The following is a 24,310-nucleotide window of genomic DNA, read 5'->3' as shown; positions in this document are numbered from 1 at the left end:
ACATCCATTTGAACACCTAAGAAACATGACGACAAACTCAACTCACGACTGATGATTTCATTTGTAACCAAATCGTGTATAGGCTTACGTTTTGATACTAAACAGGTAACCTGTTACAGGGATATTAATGCTGCTTTGAGGACATTTTCATCTATTATTGTCAAGAAACGGGCATGTGGCAGGCAGACGGTGGACCCACATGCATGAACAGGTGATGAAACAAAAGTGATCAGATCACAGGTCAGATATATGTTAACGATAACGTCATTGCAAGTACTACATGTGCTGGATTGCTTTTCTTGTTTGTTTGTTTTGTTTTGCTGAGGGGGGCTTTTTTCAGTTATTATTATTTCAGACTCATTCAGAATCGGAGCAGATAAATACTCCTGGTTTGACCTCCACTACCGGTTACATGAGGTTAACACAAATACATCACAACTGATTTACAAGTACAGCAGAAGTGCAAGCTGCTTAATAATGAAGAAACTGCTAAAAAAGCTAAATGCAGGCCACATGAAATGACGCAATGATGCAATGAACCAAGGTAAATACACCTGCTCATTCATACCTGCGCCCATTCTTCACTCACGTGGCAGCCGCTTTCATTTTCCTCGGTAAAGAGAAAAAAAATACCCAAAGTGGAAGCTGTAGTTTACGAGTATCACCTATAGGCGGCGTAGAGTTTCTACTTGGAACAAGTGTCACCTGGCAGTTTGCTGCTTTCTGCCGTGTGATTGGCAGAGGAACTTTGAAAGTTAATAGGTGTGTGAGGTGAGGTCAGCGCTCCTCGGTGAGGAAGTTCCAGAGACAATTAACTCACTCTGGTGCAAGTGGGTATGTTGTTCGTGTGACGTTTTAATGGTGTTCAAGCTGTAGATCGACAGCGCGCGATCAATATTCTGTTGTTGTGATGCCTCTGCAGTTAATGTTTCTTTTTGGTTGATTTGTAATTTCCTTTGGTTAGTCCGTCCAGCCGTAAAGACTGTTATGAATGAAGGGCGGACTAACCTCTCTCGTTGTTATCTTTATCTTTTCGTTTATTAATTTGTGCCACTTCCCTTTTATAAATCCAGACTGCAGGTTACGCATACCGCTGATTCCCAGCTGTGCTGAGACCAGAACTGTTTGCAGTGCGTGCCCAGTGGTAAATTGATTGCAGTGTCTCTAAACTGGGTTTAGTGTAGTGCAGTGTAGTGTTATTTGCTCGCACCTTTGGTTTGATAGGTTTAATGTGCAGCTGGAATATTAGTAAAATATGTTTTGAGTCCTGTTTGGGAATGAATGGGAAATGTATGTTTAATTGATGGAATAAATAAATAAATTATACATTTATCTCTTTGACATTTTATTTGACACCTTAGTGCTCTGTTACATATTGTTGTAGACGCCACAGACTTTCTGTTCTCCGTTCACAGCTCCTGCCCTGCTAAAGACTTTTCATAACACACTCTGCAACTTATATGACCTGTATATTTGGCTTTTTATATATTTCAGAACCTGAAAAAACATAAACTTAAATCACTCTATACTCTTTTCTTCTCTCCTGTAATCAACCCTACTTGAAAATGAAAGCAAACGTGCGTAAGGAGCGTCACTGACGTTTGGCGCACATCCGCTTTCATTTTATTTCATCATAAGTAACGAAATGTGTTCGACGTTGACTGTTTTCATTTTTTAACATTTTTTTTTAAACTGCCATTAATGTCTTGCAACCAGTGGCGGTCCTAGCCTGTTTGGCGCCCCGGGCGAACACTCCCTCCGGAGCCCCCCCCCCACACACACACACAAAACATATTAGGAATTGTACAGTAACATAAAACTGTTGGACGGAACCATACTGAATTTCGCCAGAGAAACACACACACACACACACACACACACACACACACACACACACACACACACACACACACACACACACACACACACACACACACACACACACACACACACACACACACACACAAACACATACATACATATGAAGAGAGAGAGAGTATGCATTGTATGCAAACGGCGACCAAACAGCCATCATAATTCGTCATACAATGAGAACAGGACTATTTTTACCATTTCTCTTTGGAGCAACTGTAACCCACATTATTTCCTTAGGGAATGAAGTATTCTGATTCTGATTGTTTCAGGATGACCTGCCATTATCCAATGACACATCTGCTTACCTGTATCTTTTGCTTGTTTCTCCTCCTCTTCTTTTCTATTTTTTCTAAACTGAGCACCTGATGGCTTTGAACTGTTCTTGTCCATCTTCCATTGGTTTTAATTTTGCACTCCAGTATGAACACAAATTCCCCAACTCAACGATCGCCACAATATAACCTAATAGACCTACACCTAGTTCGCAGATTCACTTTGTCTAAGGTGTATTTCTGGGATTTCACACAACCCAGGATTCAAATCATGAATACATATGGGCTTGGATTTACATCTTTATGAATGAAATGTGCTCTATTTGGAAGCAGCCGGCCCCCCTCCCCTGTCGACAGGCTGTGTGTGAGATCATCAAACTTCAAAGTTCACCAGGGAAGACACAAAGGATAACTGTTTGCCTTTCCTGGACTGCGCTGTGCACATTGAAGAGAATGGCAACCTCAACATTGAAGTTTACCGGAAGCCCACACACACGGACCAGTACCTCCTGTTCGACTCCCATCACCCTCTGGAACACAAACTTGGAGTAATTAGGACCCTACACCACCGGGCAGAACATGTTCCCTCTAAGCCTGAAGGAAAAAAGAAGGAACACACACATGTAAAGGAAGCACTCAAAACGTGCGGCTATCCTAACTGGGCGTTCTTAAAGTCAGCAAAGAGGCACAGAAAAGAAGATCAGACACCAGCGAGGGAGGATAAGAAAGACAGACGCAACAACATTGTCATCCCCTATGTAGCCGGTGTATCAGAAAAACTCAGGAGAGTTTTCTCCAAGCACGACATCCCAGTGTATTTCAGACCCAGCAACACGCTCAGACAAAAACTGGTTCACCCGAAAGACAAAACGCCAAAACACAGACTTAACAATGTGGTGTATGCTGTACAGTGCAGCGAGGAATGCCCAGACCTCTACATTGGAGAGACCAAACAGCCACTTCACAAGCGCATGGTACAACACAGAAGAGCCACCTCCACAGGACAAGACTCAGCAGTCCATCTGCATCTTAGGGATAAAGGACACTCTTTCAAGGATGCCAATGTTCACATTTTGGACAGAGAGGACAGATGGTTTGAAAGAGGAGTGAAAGAAGCCATCTATGTCCACTGTGAGCGACCATCTTTGAACAGAGGCGGTGGTTTACGACACCAACTCTCTGCCATCTATAATCCAGTTTTGAGATCCCTTCCCAGACGCCTTAACGCCCACTCACATCCTGGGCCATCTGACCTCAGGAATTCGCATGATAAGGTGGGGCCAGGTTTCACAATGAGCTCACCCGAAACTCTGGCTGATTGGGACCCACACCCAGTTTCCCACCTTGGCTCAGGCGATTAGAGGATCATCAGGGGGTCCTTTTGTCCCTCTGTGGGGGGTTTATATCTGGGACTCTCCACCATTTGACCTTAGAACTGAAGAAGCTTCTCGGATGAGAGGTGAAACGTCTTCAAGTAACTTAAAGAAGTCCAGACGCTTTTCTTTGCAAGCTCCTTTGACTACGATGACCTGGATGACTGAGAACCTTCACAGACAGATCATCAAACTGTAAATTATAAATTTTAAGTTGTTATTGATCCCTTTACCCCGAGTCCTAAAGTGTGTATTTATTTTCTTACTCTTCTTATATTTGTTGTTCGTTTACTTGCACTGCTGTAACTGGAGGCTCGGCGTTTCGTCTCCCTATATACTGGACTGTATATAGCGGAGATGACAATAAAGTTTACTTTGACTTCAGCAGCAAGCAGGCGCACCGAGGGCTCTCGCGCTCACTTTTCGCGTATAGAATTAGAATGATAAGTCAGTATCATGATGTCTCGTGTTTGGTGTTTGTTGGTTTTTTTATTGTTTTATTTTGCGAGTTGGTTATTAGATGCTATCCAACCAGCCAAAGAATCCCCCGCCGCCCCGCCCTCTCCTCCCTGTGCCACAAGAAGCAGGCGCACCTCGCAAACGGAGGGCGCCCTTACTCCCAGCAAATGGGCGATAGAAAACCGATGGTGCCTATGCCATTCCCAATACGCGCTGGCTGATGTCTGGGCAGCATGAGTACGAGCAATTTATTTATTTATTTATATTTGCCGATGCCCGTGAATCCGCCCCCCACCACGATGCTGATATCAAAAACCGCTACTGCTTGCAACCCGCAAAGAAGGTGAATACTACTGCCTGAAAATAATTACTGTAAATCTCCAACCTTCAATTTTCCAAGATAAAATAATGTAAGAAAGAATTGAGATGAATATACTTTTACATGACGGTAATTAAAATACACATATATTAAACGACCATTATCCGAGGTTTACTTGAAACCAGCTGAAGGTTAAAAAACTAAAACTATTTTTTTTTTAAATTTTAGCTACATTAATGTCTTGCAAACTGCCAAGAAAGTAAAGACTCCCTGAAAAACATTGCTGTAAATCTCCTATCTTAAATTTTCCAAGATTAAAATCAAGAAGTAAAAACAGATTTCGGATAAATAAACTTTTACTTGACAGTAATTAAATTACATTTAAACTAATTGAACTAATTAAACTAATTAAACTAATTAAACGACTGTTGTTCTACGTTTACTTTAAAATCGCCTAAAGGTTTCATGTTAATCGCAAGTATTAAGAGATTGACATAGAGGTGGAGATTTGTGTTTTTATGCTTTTATGTGGTAACTTGACGTCATCTCATGGTGCTGCTGCCTCAGTTTTTGTTATATCATAGCCAATTTTTGTACAACACTGTCTTTATATGACACAATTATCATAAAAAACAACAACAACAACAACAAAAAAAAAAACACAAACACAAGCTAAAAAAAATAATGACATAAATCTTTTTTCTGGTTCACGTTTTTCTAGTTTCTACTTGATAGAGTTAGAAAACGAAATCTTGCACTCTCTATAAATGAAAGAACAGATATTAAATCTTAAAAGGATGACATAAATCTGCTATGTTTTTACTTTTGAGACGATTATCCAGCTGATTAGAAAATGAAATAGGTGTGTCCTTGGGCTTTGCTATAAATGAAGCGCCTGAGGTTTGCTCCATCAGAACACCAGGAGACCTGAGAATTTGCTTCACACTAAGGAAATTTCTACATTTTTCAAAAATGATCAGCAGGATTTTCATCGCTTGCCTGTTTCTCGGGATGTACAGTACGGGCTCTTTGCTAGGTTGCAAATGGATTGTAAATGATCGAGACGACATAAAACATCAATTCCATGTGTACAACAAGAGAGCTTTGGGTTTCCTTGATATGATGGTGAGTGCACTTCTTTGCATAATGTTTAACATGGTATTGATTTAAATAGTTTGATTAGTTCCATGGATATGATGTGTGTGCGTGTTTTGTGTGTGATGCAGATTACTAACACCACTAAGGATGCTGAAATTGAGCACACAGTGGCTTTCCCTAATGAACTGTATCACCAGAAGTCCAAAGCAACAGTAAGTCATCCCCAGCTTTTTACATAAAGTTGTTTCTTTTTTAATGAAAGAATGGAGTGATTGCAAATCCACAAAAGTTTGTCTTTACCTATATATAGACTGTTCAGCTATGAAAGGGTCGAAGGGATTCTCTCCCACAGAGCCAAGGGAGTTGTCTCTTATCACGACTCTGTCATAACTCCTGTGCATAAAAATGTATAATTCAAAGACAAAACACAACAATGTTATTTTCAAACATTTGTTCCTGTGCAAACAAAGATTTTCGGTCCCTGGGAAATTTCTCATAGCTGTGTGAATTCTTGTTCTTTGACTATTCATCTTGAAGTTTTAAAGAAGTATTCCTATAGTGATCTCTTCTTCTTCATCTTCATCTTCTTCTTCTTCTAGGATGAGGATAAACTGGCTTTCATAGTTCAGATTCTGAAGGAGCTGTTTGCCCTGGTTGAGAAGGATCGCAGTTCTGCACCATGGGAGAAGAACACAGTGGAGAACTTTCTCAGTATTGTCGACAAAATGGCTGAAGAGCTTAACTCCTGTGTAAGCTCACTTTCATTACAATGAACAATGATATTGCATTTTTTTTTTAAATTTTACAATGAATTCAGTCTCTATTATATATATTTTATCAGTCTCTGACAAATGTGAATAAGTTAAAGTGGTGAATGATGTATTCAAATATATTTTGTTCTTTCCTTGTGGGTTATTTAGGTTGGAAGCCACAGCAACACGACACAGCTGACGCATTTCACGAGTCTCTCAAATGAAATCCTAAAGGCCAATGTAAGTCTGCATTATTTTTACTAAACCTGTATTTCAATATGACAGATTTTACACCGCTGGTATTTTAATAATGATAATATTGTTTTGTCTGTAGGGTTACAGTGCTGAAGCCTGGGAGACGATCAGGAAAGAAGCCAAAGCCCATCTAATGAGAGCAGAACAGCTGGCTTCATCTCTGCACACGGCCCAATAAAACCTGTCTCTTGTCATGTCTGTAATGACGGCTGTGTTAATTTAATTGCTTGTCTATTTATTTTATTTATTTATTTATTTATTTAGTTACTTGGTTATTTGTATATTTTTGTTTTGATTGTTTTTCTATGCTGATGAAGATTTAGGAATATTTTTTATCTTTATAATGAGCAAAATGAAAATTTTGTAAAATATATTTACAGAAGACCATCTGAGTCAATGCGCATCCCTGGTTAAGTCTCTGGGAAATGCCCACTAAAACTCGTCTTTCGGATAAATTTTTAAAATGTATTTGTATTTCTTAATTGGTTTAATTTATTTATTGTATTCATAATATTGACACTAGTATTTATTTTTGTATTATTTATTCATTTATTTATTAGATTTCTGAAAATTTTCCATAAAGTAAACTAGACATATTATTTGATATGTTAAAGTCAATAAATATTTTCTTATCACACAAATTGAAATTGTTGACTTTTCTGTTCCTGAAATATCAAGAATAATGGTTATGCACTTATTTTTAATGAGTGCAATCAAACATTAGACACATTGTCCAGATTTATATAGAAAGATTGTTTTGATTCTTCACAAAAGCTCTTACAACATAGAAAGTAGAAGTACTGATACCTCATGTGGAGTGAGTATGAGCACCAAGGCCACTTTAGAGACTTTCTTTGGTTTGGTTTCTTTTGGTTTATAAAGTATGACGAGTAAACTGAGAGCTTTGCCTTTACACTCAGCTCTCTCTTCACCCTGATGGACCAGTACAGCAGCCGCAGCACTGATCTGTCTGTCAATGTCCTTCCCCCTTCTCCCATCACTCGTGAACAGGACCCCAAGATACTTAAACTCCTCCACTCGGGGCACAAACTCATCCCTGATCACGAGTGGACAGTCCACCCTTTTCTGGCTGAGCACCATGGCCTTAGATTTGGAGGTGCTATTCTCATTCACTTCATTGCATTTGGCTGTGCAGCATTCCAGTGCGAGCTGGAGGTCATCAGCCGATGAAGGCAATAGAACAACATCATATACGAAATGCAGAGCTGAGATTCAGAGAACATCTGAGCCTTCTGCCACTTGGCTACACCTAGAAATTCTCTAAATACAAATTATGAACAGAACCGGTGACAAGGGCGGCCCTGGTGGAATCCATCACCCACCGGAAACCAGTCTGACTTATTGCTCATTGCTGGCTATGCGGACCAAGCTCCTGAAATGGTTGTATGAGAATTGAGTGGTCCATAGCAATGGGCCAAACAGCCCATACTCCTGAAGTACCTTCCACAAGACACTCTGACGGACATGGTCGAGTGCCTTCTCCGGGTCCACAAAGCCCATGTAGACTGGTTGGACAAACTCCCATGCACCCTCAAGTATCCTCAAGAGGATAAAGAGCTGGTCCAGTGTTCCACCATCAGGATGTAAACTGCATTGTCCAAGGTTCGACTAACTGCCACCTCAGAGGTACCACCCCTGATCTGGTAAATGGACTGATTCTTATATAGCACTTTTCTACTCTCCCGGGGTACTCAAAGCGCTCTATACAACATGCCTCATTCACCCATTCACACCCACTCATACAAGCACTTCAAGTGCAACCTAAACTACATTCACACACATTCATACTCCGATGAATGCAACTCAGGGTTAGTATCTTGCCCAAGGCATCCAGACTGGGGAAGCCAAGGATCGAACCACCAACCTTCCGATCAGTAGCTGATCTGTTCTACCACCTGAGCCTCAGCCACCCCACACAAAGTGGGGTGATGATGCAGTACATGAGCACAATGCCTATACAAATATACCTATATCATGCATAAAAGAACTGAAAAATGGTACATACTTCTTCAATTCTAAGTTTTTCCATATTCGAGCATTAAAAATAAATAAAAGAATAAATAAATAATTTGGTCATTTTCAGGTTGTAAAATAATTTAAGTGGAAGCTTAGACGACAGTATTTATAATTATTTAACAAAAAGTAAACTTCACAGCATCACATCTGAAATTAAGTATTTTAGCACAGATACAAGAGGACTTGTTTTGCAGCCATAAGACGTGAACAACTTGTAGTCCCTGAGGAGACCATGAACTCCTCTCTATGTCAAAATATTCCAAATGTGAGGCCATCAGTTAAAATTTGGCCCAAACTGGATCAATGTAAAACAGAAAGACTGGAAAAACATTACCCACGTTTTTGTTTATTTCATCATGAAATAACTGTCTTAATCGTGTCAATTTATTGATTAAGTGACAGAAGAGTTACATCTTATATTATGGGCTTTCCTTTTAACCCATTAAAGAACACTTTCATTCCACTTTCGTGAACTTCCAAGCACTGTGGAGTTTTGTTTTTTATTTTTTAGTTTAATTGCAATCGAAATCTGGTTAAAGGAACTTACAAGTTCACCATTTTGATATTAAAAAGTAATATAAACAATAAATTCACTTTGTAAGAAGATAGACTCTTTTATTTGGTAAAATATATTTTACAAAATGTTCATTTTGCTCATTATAAAGATAAAAAATATTCCTAAATCTTCATCAGCATAGAAAAACAATCAAAACAAAAATATACAAATAACCAAGTAACTAACTAAATAAATAAATAAATAAAATAAATAGACAAGCAATTAAATTAACACAGCCGTCATTACAGACATGACAAGAGACAGGTTTTATTGGGCCGTGTGCAGAGATGAAGCCAGCTGTTCTGCTCTCATTAGATGGGCTTTGGCTTCTTTCCTGATCACCTCCCAGGCTTCAGCACTGTGACCCTACAGAAATACCAATATTAGTATTCTTATTGTTATTGAAACAAGTTATTATATCTATTTACTTTAAGGTTGATCTAAAACCCAAATTAATGAGAATGATGTGATCTTACCATTTCCTTTAGGATATGATGTGAGAGTCTCTTAAAGTACATGTGCAGCTTTGTGGTTTTCTTCTTGTGACTGTGGCTCCCAATCTAATTTAATTACAAGCAAAATGACAATTAAGAATATGTCATGTCATGTAAAGTATCATATTCGAATGTAATAAAAACCTAACTGAAAGTGAACTTACACAGGAGTGAAGCTCTTCAGCCTGTTTGTTGACAATATTGAGCAAGTTCCTCACTGTGCTGTCCTCCCATGATGCAGAGCTGTGATCCTCCTCAAACAGGGCAGCCACCTCCTCCAGAATCTGAACTGTGAAAGCCAGTTTATCCTCAGCCTGGAAGAAGAAGAAGATCAAATACAGACCACTTTAGAAATGCTTCAATAATAATAAGAGTGGATTTAAAAGACCAAATTAATCTGTCCTAAGGGAAAATTATGTTTTTTTCTATAAATAGGCAAAAGCTGAGGTTCACTTACTGATGATTTGGACACCTGGTGATACAGGTGATTAGGGAAGGCCACAGTGACCTCCACTTCAGTGGTGTTAGTGGAGTTTTTAGCCTGAAACACATTGAGTGTTTTAGTCATCAGATGCTAAATTGAAATAATTCTTTCACGAAAAATAACAAATTAACTAATATTAAAGCATTAAACACTCACCATGGTATCAATTAGATTCAGAGTTTCTTCGTTGTGCTGTCTGAATTTATGATCCATCCATCTGCAGCTTAGCGAGGAGCTTTCAGTGGACAGAGCGAGAAACAGGCAAGCAAAGAGAATCCTGTTCATCATTTTTTAAAGGTATAAACTTCCTTTGTATGAAGCAAACTCTCGGATGTCTGATGGAGCAGACCTGCAGCGCTGCATTTATAGCAGAGCGAACATATTTCATTTTCCATACCTGGGAAACCCGCAGGTGAGCGGGTTGAGGCCTCAACGTACAACAGGCTGTAATGTCGGAAATCTCAGATTAGAATTTGTATCCAAATCAAAGAAAATATTCCACAGTGGAGGATAGGCAGCGTTTTTAAACAAGCTAAGGTATCACCCTCGTTAATTTAGTAATTTACGTCACTACGAGTTACCTGCCAAACATAAATACATGAACTTAAATACGTGAAACACAAAACAAGAAACACATCTCACAGCTGATTTTTTTCCCCATTAGGCTACCTCTACATGTTTCTGAAATAGTTAAGTTGTGATATGAAAAAAATTACGTCTTCCTTGAATATTTATCTCGATTTTAGCGCCAGTTTACACCCCGAAAATAAAAATAATTAAATACAATGAGATTTCATTAACGGCCACCTTACTTAAATCTGTGTAATTTATAATAAAAGCTGGTACTGCACATTTCATCAATTTGCATTACTTGTTTGTGTTTTTTTTTTTTCCTTTTTTCGGCATCTTTTTTCACACAGCACACAGTGTTTTCGGTTTGAACAACGAACAATGTATTTTTTTCACAGTTGGAATTACTCAGTTGCTTCTTTTACCTAACGCTCCAGGTCTATTGCACAGTGTCCATGTGTGCTATAAAAGGGAAGTTCTTACTTTCAGAAACTGAAAGTGGCTTGATGACTGTGCGGAATGTGTCGTAACGCGAACCGATGAGTGACATTTCGCCTTGTTTTATCTTGAACCTGTGGCTTCCCTGTGTGAACCAGGTAACCTACGGAAAACTGCTTCACGTCTTAATCGGAAGATTAGCCCATGTTTTCATCTCAATTGAGAAATAATGAATAAAGACACTACTATTGTATAGGCAGACACGAGATCAGTAACCCTGACTGAAACCCACAATTTCAATTTTCAAAATTTTCTGGACCGGTACAGGACAAATACGGCCTAGCTTGAATTGTGACCACTATAAAAAAGCATAAAAACTCTCATTTTGAAGACCCTGAGTAATTTATCGCCTGTAGATTTGATTAAGCAATTCACTGTATATTGGAATGAACAACACTAATACCCCAGTGCAGGTGGTTCTGATGTCATGCAAATGTGAGCATATATTCACTGGTACATATATTAACGAATTAATAAAATATTAGCATTTGTGAATTTTGTAGCTCATTTTTAAACACTTAAGTAACCCTTAAGAAGAGTAACTCTTCTTTATCTGACGGACTTATTGCACCAATATGCCAGATCACACTCGTCTAGATCACTGGAGCAGATCTCGAAATTTCAGGTTAGGTCTATTTACCGTTTCCACTACATTATGATCCTATATTACTTAAAGCGTCATTTTTAGTTTCTTTAATTAACTCATTTTTTATTCCTTTTATTATATACTGATTTAAAATAAAGTCGATCTAAACTTCTGCTTGTGTGGTCACGTTAACCTGTGTCAGTTTGTGTGCTAAGCAATGATGAGAAATTAGTTTGTGAGTTCGAGAATTGCATTCGAAATCCAGTTAATCCTGCAACCTGGAAGAACAATCACAGACTACCTAACAGATACTTTTACACCACTGCTCAGGAAATTTTTAAAAGGAAAGGTCAATGTATTTATTACATCCAGTGATTTTGTTTAAAAGAAGAAGAAGAAGAAGAAGAAGAAGAAGAAGAAGAAGAAGAAGAAGAAGAAGAAGAAGAAGAAGAAGAAGAAGAAGAGAAGTAGGTTTAGAAGTAAAAGCTGGAGACGCCTGACGGTACAGATGATTGGGGAAGGGTATATTTTCCTCCACTTCAGTGGTGTTGGTTCAGTTATCCTGCATTAAACTCATCAAGTGTTTAAAGCATCAAACACAATATTGAAATATTTAAACTAAACAAAAATCCAACTTATTAGATGGCATTGAGTAGCTTTAGTAGCTTTTTATTATAAATTCAAAGTTTCAGATTTTATCACTGGAATAGCTTGTGTTTTGGTATAAAAAAAATATAATGTGTTACAACAATATCATTCCAACTTTATTACATTTAGACTATTATACAATTAAAATGATTTGTTAGCTGCTGAATTTGGGTATTGTGCATTTACACATGAATTATTTCCACAGATTGTTAATGGTTTGGTTTGGTTAATTGTTTTCTTATTCCTGGGTACTTTTCCACTAGGGCACAACCCTTTACTGTACGCTGACCTATGTGATTTTTTTATGATTACTCAGTTGCTTGTGTGGAAAACTAATACTTCATAAATAAATGAAACTGCACAGTATCCACACGAGACATAAAAAGGAAGCGATAAAAAGTGGCTTTGTGGTTCTGCAACTGTTGCCATTCAGCATTCATTCAAAGGAACCGGCCAGTGATATTTCACCTTCTTTTACCTAGAATATGTGAAACTTGTGGCAACATGGGAAGATTAACATCCCTTGAGACTTTACAAAATTACAAAATAAAAGGCATGGTGAGGAAGAGAGCCAGAGAATAATAACACAGCTGTGTTTGAAGAAAGAAATGCATTTCAAGAAACTCGCAGATGATGATCTGAAGAAAAAAAATCTACATTATTCTAATTCTTACAAGAAGGATTTTTTCATTTAGCTTATAATTTTGTAATATATTCTTCTTTTTTTTCATTTACAAGCTGCTTGGATAAGTGATTCTTTTTTTCCTCTGTGTGGGCTAACAGATATACATAATTATAAATATGTATTAAACTTAACAGTTGATATAATTATTTAATACTTAATATTTAAGCTTTCTGAAGGGTTATTAAATATTAAACTTTGGTTCTTCTTTGTTTTTTTGTTTCTAAAGTACGTTGTGTGTAATTTTTTATTTATTATAATTATTCATTAAATTATGTCTGGTCAAGACTGTAATAATCCAACAGCAAACATGCTGGAAAACGTGAAAAAAAAACTTGAGAACCAAGTGACTTCAAGAACCAGTAAATGCCATCAGACATTTTCTGTAGGCTCTTATCAAAGCTGCACAAAAAGGGGAAAATTTTGACCTGCTTTGACCTTTTAATCAATAGAACCTTTTCTTTCTGTTTGCCCTTTGGTTGCTTTTAACTTCTTTCATGATTTCCCACTGTGATGTTTCAGCAACTTTGCGGCCGTTTCCAGCTTTTTGTTTTTCTATAGAGCAGTAAAAGACATGATCATAGCATGGTTCACACAAGTCTGTTCTGACAACAACTCCAAGAGGCTTTTGAAAAAGTCTTTAGCAAAACTGAAACATAAAACACAACAATAGTAAAACAGTCACCATGGTATCAAGTAGAATTAGAGTTTCTTCATTGTTCTGTCTGAATTTATGATCCATCCATCTGCAGCTTAGCGAGCAGCCTTCAGTGGACAGAGCGAGAAACAGGCAAGCAAAGAGAATCCTGCTGATCGCTTTTTCAGAAGCTATAAACTGCTTTTGTATGAAGCAAACCCTCAGGTGTCCTGGTGTTCTGATGGAGCAGATTGTTAAATGTTGGCTTTAAATCTATAATTACACAAAAGAACGGAGAACATGGTAAAATATCAGAATGATAAAAAAGAAACATATGTACCTGAAGATCTAGAAAAGACCAAAAAAAAGCATGACAAAAAATCCAACTCATAACTGACTATTTTGTTTATCATAGGCTGTATATGTGTTAGCTTGATAAAAGAAATAAAGTGTTTATATGGTGACTTTACATCAAACAAATTAAAACAATCAAATCAAAAACAATTATTGACTGCTTGATTTAATATTACAGAACATTTGTAGTATTGGGCATTTATATATTTATTATTAAATTTCATTTATTTCAGTATTATTATTTTTTTGGCATGGCTTTATAGGAATTCTTTCCATACTCTGTGGGGGTACAGGTGATTTGATATGTACAATTAGCAATGTGGTATTTTCCTATTGTTCAAATCACCAACTTAATTACCAGGCGTGTAAAATAGAGAACTATGTAATAGAAAAACCTGGAGGTCTAAAAGCATAGTATCCATAGAGCCATAAACAGGAAGTTTCTGTATGAAGAAACTGAAAGTGAGTTAGTGACTGAGTAACTGCACTGTCACGATCATTCATAGGAATCGATCAGTGATATTTGCCTCTCTAGGATGTAGTTTTAGAAGTAGGTAAGCCAAAGAAGGGGATTCTCCTTCACATTTTAATGGGAAGATTTGGGAAGATTGCTGCAAAAGGAAGCAAAAAGGTGTTGCCGTTATTTATAATGAGTAGAAAAAAATGTCTAAAACATGGTGAGTGTTTAGTGTAGAAATATCTATTTGATCATTCACCAAGACAGATCTGCTCTTTTAATACAGAAACTACAAAAATAGTTGGACCCGGACCCGACTACACAGTTCACTCTTTTAACAGTTTTATTTGGTTGCTGGTTATTACGACACTCAGTTGCAACTTTTCAGCTACAACCCCACACACACCACAACAACCTCAGGTGCCAGCACGTTTTTTCCGGGGCAGGCGTGATGAGCTCCAATGTGTGTCAGCCTCCCCTGCAGCCGCGCCACAAACCACACCCAGCCACAGCTATTTTAATACAGATTTTATGAATGCTGTGCAACATTTAACCAAATTTTTTTTATTTATGTTGAAGGTTTAATGCCTTTGAAGATCCTCTGCAATCATGCAGACAAACTGTTGAAATGCAATAGTTTAGATATTTCAAGCTGTTTGTCATCGCTTTCATAAATTGAAGGCTTATTAAATATTAACCATAACTTTGACTTTTTTACATGAAAAAAAATACATTTTTATGTTGTTGTTTTTCTGATATATATTGTGTAACCTTATATTGAATTATGTCTGGTTGAAAATCTAATAATTCAGTGACAAATGGGATTGAAAAAGTGAATAATTGCATGAATGAAGTAACTTCAAGAACCAACTTTAGTAGTAGCAAACTCCATCAGACATTCGGTGTAGCTTCTTAATAGAAATGCGGAATAATGAGCCTTTCATGACTTCCTTCTGTGATGTTTGCAAGGACAGCAGCAACAGTACACTTGGGCCTTTAGAAATGCCTTTATGCTAAAGATGTGGCTGTGAATATTGTCTGCTTAACTGGAAAACCTCACTCCAAGATGTTTTTGGAAAGGTCATTAGCAATGAATTGTAAGTGATTGAGCCACATTTTCTCATATTGCAAGTAGTTCAAGGCTTTTCTTTTTTACACTTGCTTTCCAGCAACCAATAGCAATAATTCCATAAAACAAAACAAAAAAAGACAACTTTTGAAAACAATAAGAAGAACAGATTTGATTTGAACCTTGAATTTGAATTCTAATTTAAAGGGGGGGGAAAGGGCAGCATGGTTCTGTAGTTATTCATAATGCCTATTGACTGGACCAACAAAATCCAAAGCAGATGTGTTGACTCACAACAATGATGGCCAATTTGAATCCACTGGCCAGCTATGGTCCTTCTGAGTAAGGTTTGGTGTTCTTCCCATGCTTGTGATTTCATCTTACAGTAAAGGAATGCATGGGTTAGGTTTCATTTTATTATCATCATCATCACCATAAAATTAATTAAAAATATACCCAAAAGGTAGAGTATATAGTGAACCTCTTGAAATTGAGGTACACAACAGGTGTGAGGGGCTAACAAAGCAAAATAACCATCAGTGCCAATAGAAAAGGATCAGTCAGTCAGAGAAGACTGAAACCAGTGTGAAGCTACAAAGAAACTGCTCTAGACTAGAAGTAAGACTCTCAGGTTCCTCTCTTCCTTACAAAGGACACTTACCTATATAAATTAAAAACACATTTTTAATTCTTTTGTGTTATTTTGTTTTCCAGGAATCAAAATAATGAAAACATTTAATTGGAAATAAGAGTTATTTTTTATTGAATTCCAGACAAAACATTTATAGAAAATGTTAGTTTCAGTTGGTCATATTTGAAAATAGATACAAATCCAATCAACTAATACATAAAATCAATGGATAAATAAATAAATAAATAAATAAAGGCAATACATTTTACATTCTTTATGTGACAGAGATTTTAGTTGGCAGTGTGCAGAGATGAAGCCAGCGGTTCTGCTCTTAATAGATGGGCTAATGATCACCTCCTGATCACCTCCCATGGTTCTGCACTGTGACCCTACAGACACAACAACATTATCACTATTAAAACATGCCAGAGGTGTTTAATTAAAGAATTGGTCAAAACATTAAAGACGTACCTTCTTCTTTAGGACATCATCTGAAAGTCTTTTGAAATACAGCTGTGAGTTCTTCTTGTGACTGTGGCTCCCAATCTAAATAAGGAAAAATGGTCATTTAAATATATGTTTTAGCCATGTAAGCAGTATAATTGATCTCAGTTATCTCAGTAGTGGTGTTACTGAAAGTGAACTTAAACAGGAGTGAAGCTCTTCGGCCTGTTTGTTGACAATATTGAGAAAGTTCCTCACTGTGCTGTCCTCCCATGATGCAGAGCTGTTATCCTCCTCAAACAGGGCAGCCACCTCCTCCAGAACCTGAACTGTGAAAGCCAGTTTATCCTCAGCCTGGAAGGAGAGCAATCACAGATTATGTATTCACATGACTGTCTCTGAAAATAAATAAATACGTTGATTAATTAATTAAGTCAAAGCTGAGGTTCACTTACTGATGATATGGACACCTGGCGGTACAGATGATTAGGGAAGACCAGTGACCTCCACTTCAGTGGTGTTAGTGTAGTTATTAGCCTGCATCACATACAGAGACATATCATGTTTGAGTTAACAGGCACTACGTTTAAATAACTAAATTACAGTCAGTACACTTTTAAATATTTAGACTGAATATTAAAAGATGTGCACTCACCATGGTATCAAGTCTCTTCGTTGTGCTGTCTGAATTTATGATCCATCCATTTGCAGCTCAACGAGGAGCCTGCAGTGAACAAAGCGAGAAACAGGCAAGCAAAGGAAATATCCACATCATCATTTTTTCAAAAGGTATTAATTGCTTTTGCATGAAGCAAGAGCTTCCTCTTGTTCTGATGGAGAATACCTGAAATGCCGCGTTTATAGCTTTCCATTTCCATTTTTTTCCAACCCCCCCCCCCCCCCAAAAAAAAAAAACCCTCTTGATTCTTTTGCTTTGATGTAGTTACTTATCTAAGGTGGAAAGTTTTTTGTTTGTTTGTTTGTTTGTTTGTTTGTTTGTTTGTTTGTTTGGTTTTTGCTTTGTTTTATTATTTGCTTCGAGCTGCATGCAAAAAGATATTTTGTGAAAAGGGTTGGCGTAATAAGCAAATGCTTCAGCCAATACCTTTTGATTAGCCTTGTCTCATGCTTTCTTGCTTTGTGGTAGATCTTTGTTCTGTTTTCACTGAGATATTTGAATGCTAATCAATAAAAATCAAATCAAATCAAAATAACCTGCTGTGTGAATCCCGAAGGTGAATGACGGCTTTCACTATGCAGAGAACATTACGGATTTTAATTTGTATCATAAGGAAATAAAATATCCCAAATGTTAGGACAAACAAAAATTTAAACACTGAGGATTAATTGCCATCATTATAATGGTTACAGGCAATCGACATGTGTAACTGAATACCTAAAAAAAAAAAAAAAAATCACAATTAAAACTCACAACTGATGGTGTAATTTGAGTTATTTGATGTTCGATATTGAAAACGTGTATTACTGGGCTGAGTTTCCAGCACAAAGCTCAGAAGATAATTTCTGACAAATTAGATACCTTAAATGAGTGCTAAATTACAAACACCAAGCAATGCACACATATAGGTTTTTTTCTTGGAAGACGAAGAATAAGACTCTAAACAAAGACGCATTCCTTTATAATGTAAACTTTGAACAATGCGCAAGTTTTGTTTCCATTTCAGGGTTAAAATCTGCTCAGATTTTCCCATTATAATGTAAAGGTGAACTCCTAGGTTACCTACTCATCACTCTAAATCCTCAGAAGGTGAAATATCAAAGGTCGATTCTTAAGAATGATAGCAACAGTGCACGCGCACATTCACTAACTTTCAGTTTCTTTATGTTTGAACTTCCCATTTCTGGCACAACAGATACCTACTGTGCAATTAGACCTGCAGCTTTACGTATTGGGTGATTTTCCGTTTAAGTAATTAAATCGCTCATTTGGACAGTAGAAAAATACCGCGTTGGTCAGTGTGCAGATCGAAAACGTTGCTTGTACGCAGAGAATTCCTGGGAAAACAAGACCATCACTGACAATCACAGAAATAAATTAGTATGAAAGAAATTAAGTAAATATATAAATGGGCAATAGCACAAATATCCTGCCTTAGATAGAATTAAATCAAGTAGCCAAAAATTTCAAAAATTCCATGGCTGGTTCCCTTGGTAAGACTGTCCTATGTAGCTATGTCGGTAATAATTTTAATAAACGTGAGCACAAGACAGGACGACACTTGACAATAAGTAGAAACATTAACTTGTTTATTCTTTGATATGCATTTTTTATCAACCATATTGTGTCACTTTGTATGTCTCTCACAATTTCCCGTCGTCACCCCCTCCCCTCTGCTGTGCCCCTACGCTGTTCTGTTTTTGGTGTACCACTCATATATTTTTCGTGGCCCCCATATGGCCACCTCTAAAAAAAAAAAAAAAAATTCTGGCCGTGCACCTGCTTCAGTTATATGTGAACACTGGCATCCTCGAAAGAGTGACCTTTGTCCTTTAGACCTTTGTCCAGTGGAGGTTGCCAATGTTCACATTTTGGAATGTAGATGGTTTGAAAGAGGAGTAAAAGAGGGCATCTATGTCCACTGTGAGTGACCATCTTTGAACAGAGGCGGTGGTTTACGACACCAACTGTCTGCCATCTATAATCCAGTTTTGAGATCCCTTCCCAGACGCCTTAACGCTCACTCACATCCTGGGCCATTTGACCTTAGGAAATCACATGATAGGGTAGGGCTAGGTTTTACAATGAGCTCCCCTGAAACCTTGGCTGATTGTGACCTACACCCGTTTTCACACCTTGGCTCATGTGATTAGGTAGTGGATCATTAGGGGGTCCTTTTTTCCCTTTTGGGGGGTAAACTCCCACAGGGTTTAAATCTGGGACTCTCCACCAATTGACCCTAGAACTGAAGAAGCTTCTTGGATGAGAGGTGAAACGTCTTCAAGCAACTTAAAGAAGTCCAGACGCTTTTCTTTCCAAGTTTTTTAGACCTTATGATTTATGTTTACTTAGAATTAATATTTAGGTATTAAGTATTCCAGAATATGTTAATAATAACTACGATCATATTGTTGTGTCTGTAGGGTCACAGTGCTGAAACCTTGGAGGTGATCAGGAATGAAACCAAAGGCCATCTAGTAAGAGCAGACAAGCTGGTTTCATCTCTGCACAGTGCCAACTAAAATCTGTCTGTTATCATGTCTGTGACATGAACGCTGTTTTAATTTATTCGATTCTCTATTTATATCTATAGTTATTATTATTTTTTATTAAATTGTTTGTGTATGTATGTATTATTGCTATGTTGATTTTTGATTTATTAATGCTGATCAACATATTCATTTTTCTTTTAATTTATACTGAGCAAATATTTTTATGATATTCTTTCTATATTCTAAACACACGCTGCCAGCATCTAGAAGCGTCTTGGGATATCAGTGTTGCTCATTCCAATATACTATGTCAATACATAGTCAAGTCTACAAGTAATAAATGATTTACTCAAGGTCTTTAAATAGGAGTTTTTATGCTCGTTTGCAGTTCAGTTTCAACATTTTTACTCTTAATGCCAACTACTGTAAACCCGAAAAAGCTGATGAACTTAAAAGTCGAAGCTTATCATCTTATCAGAACTTTAATATTTTGATTACACTTGTACCTGTTCGTTACAGTAAAACTAACATGTTTAATATTTAAACACTGAACTGCTTCGCACTCCGTCCAAGCACTTTGCTCTCCAATGTTGTCTTTCTATTGTTTTGTATATAATCCTCTAGTTTGTATAATGTAATAAGGTCATCCACTGTTATTTGTGCATGCAACTGCATTTTAGACTTTTGACTGTGAGTCCCTCAAATGGTAAAAGGAAGTGACTCCAGCCTGGCAACAATAATTAAAGTTAAGATTAAATTCTGTCAGCTTAGCTAATCTATGCAGGTTTATCAAAAATGCAGACAGTGTTGAAGCTGACAGTATTCTGCATCTTGATGTGACTTGCTGCAGGTAGCCAGGATGGATCGGAGATGGTAAAAATGGCATAAAAATTGTTTTTATATCAGGACAGATGACAGAAAGAGGCAGTTTGACTTAAAAGAGACATTTGTATAATTTCATTTTTGTATTTAAAGTTTGCAAGGCGATACAAGACACTTCAGTGCCTTGTTTTTGGAGAATTTTCCGAGGTCCATTTGATGCACTTAAGTGTGCACCTGTTTATAAAAGCTCCAAAACGAAAGTCTTTAAACCTGCATCCCTCTGCAGCAGGGGGCTTTTCTTGCCACACACCTACCATTCTGTATCCAGGTTTATTGAAGTGATTTTATCTGACAGAAATTTGCATTTAAATATGAAAAAAGAGAAGCAAATTAAAAAGGGCAGCGTGGTGGTGTTGTGGTTATTGTTACTGAGTCACAGCAAAAAGGCTGGGGGCTTTCTGTGTTGGGTTTTTCTGTTCTTCCAATGCTTGAGGTTTCCTTCCACAAAGAAATGCATTCTTTAGGCTGACTGCCAATTATTGGCTATAGTTGTGAATGCATGTGTTAATGGTTGTCTGCCCTGTGATAGATTTGCTACCTATACCCTGTCTGTGGCTCTATGAGAGCTCATGTAGGCCCCAGTAAAGAGACTGAGAAACAGACAAACAAAGAAAATCCTGTTTATGAATTTTTGAAAATGTATAAATTGCCTTTATATAAGTAAACTGAACGTCTCCTAGTGATTTAATAAAATGATCTAAAAATATTTAGAATTTGCTAAAAAAAAAAAAAACATTGATAAAGATTATTTTACATCATTATAATGGCTTCAAGCAGGAACACAGGTAACCAAATACCTTAAAAAAGCATGACGACAAACACAACTCATGCATGATGGCATAATTTGAATTGTTTAAACTCTCACATGTATTATTGGGAAATTAGCTGCCAATACAAAGCTAAAAAGATTATTTCTGTAAAATTAGATACAGTCAATTACAACACCAAGCAGTGATGACGTATAGGGTTTTGGCTTGGAAGAATAAAAATCTAAAAAAAAAGTCGCATTCCTTCATAGTTTAAACAGTGATTTAAAAAAAAAATCAGGATTCAAATCTGCTCAGGTTGCCACATTAAAATGTAAGGGTGAATCCTCTTCTCCAGGTTACCTGCTTCTCACTCTAAATTCCCAGAAGGTTAAATATTACTCAGAATGCGCGACATAGCGCAGGCGCTGGGTCACGAAATCACTTTCAGTTTCTTTATACAGGAACTTTGTGGCACTGTGGATATGGTGCAATTAGATCTACAGCTTCACGTACTGCGTAATTAACAGTTTTACGTGTTTAGGTAGTTAATTAGATAATTCGAAAATGAAGAAAATCCGCATTACTACCGAAAACATCGTGTCTGTATGGAAAGAATTCCTTGGGGAAAAAAATCATTACATAAAAGTCAATGAAATAATTTATTATTAAATAAACAGAGTAAATATTAAATAAATAGAGTAAAATATAAATGAGCTTAAATGCTTAATATATTTTGTGTTAAATATATGTAAGTCAAGTATCCAACAATAAGTTTAAAAATTTGATTTGTTACATGTTAGGTCTCGATATAAACAGAGAGAAGGTAAAGCATTTCAGTGATTATAAATAAAATGCATTTCTTAACAGTAGGCGTTATAACTAAATTAATAGTAATTATAAGTAAATGAATCTTTATTAATAGTTTAGGATGTTTGAAATGTATAAATTACAATATAAATACAAATTCTGAAATGTGTCACTTACCTGCATGATGTAATGAAAGCCACAGGTGTTTTCCTTTTTCCGTTTTTTCTGCTATAAATCCAGCGTTACTGGTCTACATCAGAACACCAGGAGACATTTGAGTTTGCTTCATACAAGAGCAGTTAATACCTTTTGGAAAATGATCAGCAGGGTTTTCTTTGCTTGCCTGTTTCTCGGTCTGGTCACTGCAGGCTCCTCGTTGAGCTGCAGATGGATGGATCATAAATTCAAACAGCACAACGAAGAGACTCTGAATCTACTTGATACCATGGTGAGTGCACGTCTTTTAATATTTATGCTAAAAAAATTTTTAAATGTGCGTAAATTTAGTGCCTGTTTACTGAAACACTCCATGTGCTTCTGTGTGTGATGCAGGCTAATAATTCCACTAACATCACTGAAGTGGAGGTCACCGTGGCCTTCCCTAATCACCTGTACCACCAGGTGTCCAAATCATCAGTAAGTAAATCTCTGTTTTTCTGATTTAATCCCGTAATATCCCAGACAACTCTTTAAAGTAAGCCAACTTCAGTTTTAACTTAGAAACGTAATTTTCTTTTCAGAGACAGTCCTGTGAGTAAATTATATTTGATTACTCTCCTGCTAGGTTGAGGATAAACTGGCTTTCACAGTTCAGATTCTGGAGGAGGTGGCTGCCCTGTTTGAGGAGGATCACAGCGCTGCATCATGGGAGGACAGCACAGTGAGGAACTTTCTCAATATTGTCAACAAACAGGCTGAAGAGCTTCGCTCCTGTGTAAGTTCACTTTCGGTTAGGTTTTTATTACATTCAAATACTTTATATGACATGACATATTCTTAATTGTCGTTTTGCTTGTAATTAAATTAGATTGGGAGCCACAGTCACAAGAAGAAAACCACAAAGCTGCACATGTACTTTAAGAGACTCTCACATCATATCCTAAAGGAAATGGTAAGATCACATCATTCTCATTAATTTGGGGTTTAGATCATCCTTAAGATAAATAGATATAATAACTTGTTTCAATAACAATAAGAATACTAATATTGGTATTTCTGTAGGGTCACAGTGCTGAAGCCTGGGAGGTGATCAGGAAAGAAGCCAAAGCCCATCTAATGAGAGCAGAACAGCTGGCTTCATCTCTGCACACTGCCAACTAAAATCTGTCTGTTACAGGAAGGATTTATTAATTTAGTCATTTTTTAACTTATTTATCTACTAATTTATTTACTGATTTTTACATTGCTTGTATAAGTGAATATTTCTAAGTGTTAAACAGCATGTCTTTATTTATTTGTGAATTTACTTTAAATTAAACAGAACATTTTCTGTATCATTTTATATGTTGAAATCAATAAATATTTCCCATTTAAAAAAGAAAGTGGACATGTTTTTTTCCTGCAAAACGAAGTAAACAGATGTTGCATTTTCACAGATGATGCTTTTTAATAGGTAGAATCAAATATCAGAAACCTGCCGAGCCAAAGAAAAATCTCTTTGATCGTTCACAAAGACAGATCTGCACGTATAACATAGAAATTACAAAAACAGATTAGTCTATTTTTTCCCTCTCACTTTATCATAAGATTGATATCATAAGATATCACAACATTTAGCTAAAGGGGACGAAAAAAAACCTGATTCAAATTTCTTCATACACTATGCTGCTGACATTGTGCAGTGTCACTGTGATGGATTACTGAAAACTACAAATGAAAACATTAATAAAAATCATTAAACAAGATAAGCAAGTTTCAAAGCAAAGCACGTATAATCCAAGAATCTTTTGGAGAAGTCATTATAACTACTACTACTTATAATGTTTTGTTTCATTTTAAAAATATCAGCTGTTGGAGTCTTTCTAAAGAACCAGAGTTTATGTTCTCAGTAGACCTGGAGTATAGTAAACTATGCTTTGTTTACATTTCTTGATACTTAAGAAGAAAAGAAAATGTTATTTGCACCAAATCATTTTTGCCCTTTCCACTTTT

General features: G+C 36.8%; 3 protein-coding genes and 1 pseudogene across 3 annotated transcripts; 2 read left to right on the top strand and 2 right to left on the bottom strand.

Moving 5' to 3' along the window:
* Positions 1 to 4,266: 4,266 nt before the first annotated feature.
* On the top strand, positions 4,267 to 6,581 carry LOC146663968 (interferon a3-like). Its single transcript, XM_085415357.1, has 5 exons — positions 4,267 to 5,423; positions 5,525 to 5,608; positions 5,996 to 6,145; positions 6,317 to 6,388; positions 6,483 to 6,581. The coding sequence occupies exons 1-5, from the start codon at positions 5,271 to 5,273 to the stop codon at positions 6,579 to 6,581; spliced, it is 558 nt and encodes a 185-aa protein (XP_085271483.1). The 5' UTR covers positions 4,267 to 5,270.
* Positions 6,582 to 9,263: 2,682 nt separating this feature from the next.
* Positions 9,264 to 10,262, bottom strand: LOC146663967 (interferon a3-like). The gene is made up of 5 exons (XM_085415356.1): positions 10,131 to 10,262; positions 9,948 to 10,031; positions 9,655 to 9,804; positions 9,473 to 9,556; positions 9,264 to 9,362 (listed from the first exon to the last, which is right to left on the bottom strand). The coding sequence occupies exons 1-5, from the start codon at positions 10,260 to 10,262 to the stop codon at positions 9,264 to 9,266; spliced, it is 549 nt and encodes a 182-aa protein (XP_085271482.1).
* Positions 10,263 to 16,456: 6,194 nt separating this feature from the next.
* On the bottom strand, positions 16,457 to 17,329 carry LOC146663966 (interferon a3-like; annotated as a pseudogene).
* A 5,146-nt stretch (positions 17,330 to 22,475) lies between these two features.
* LOC146663965 (interferon a3-like) lies at positions 22,476 to 23,479 on the top strand. Its single transcript, XM_085415359.1, has 5 exons — positions 22,476 to 22,607; positions 22,712 to 22,795; positions 22,944 to 23,093; positions 23,187 to 23,270; positions 23,381 to 23,479. The coding sequence occupies exons 1-5, from the start codon at positions 22,476 to 22,478 to the stop codon at positions 23,477 to 23,479; spliced, it is 549 nt and encodes a 182-aa protein (XP_085271485.1).
* The last annotated feature ends 831 nt before the right edge of the window (positions 23,480 to 24,310 follow it).

The sequence above is a fragment of the Rhamphochromis longiceps genome, linkage group LG8, assembly GCF_057381845.1.
Source record: "Rhamphochromis longiceps isolate RC_006_pf linkage group LG8, R_longiceps_female_GT1.1, whole genome shotgun sequence".
NCBI lineage: Eukaryota > Metazoa > Chordata > Actinopteri > Cichliformes > Cichlidae > Rhamphochromis > Rhamphochromis longiceps.
Note: the sequence above shows the minus strand (reverse complement) of the source record. Positions and strands in the feature narration are given on the sequence as shown.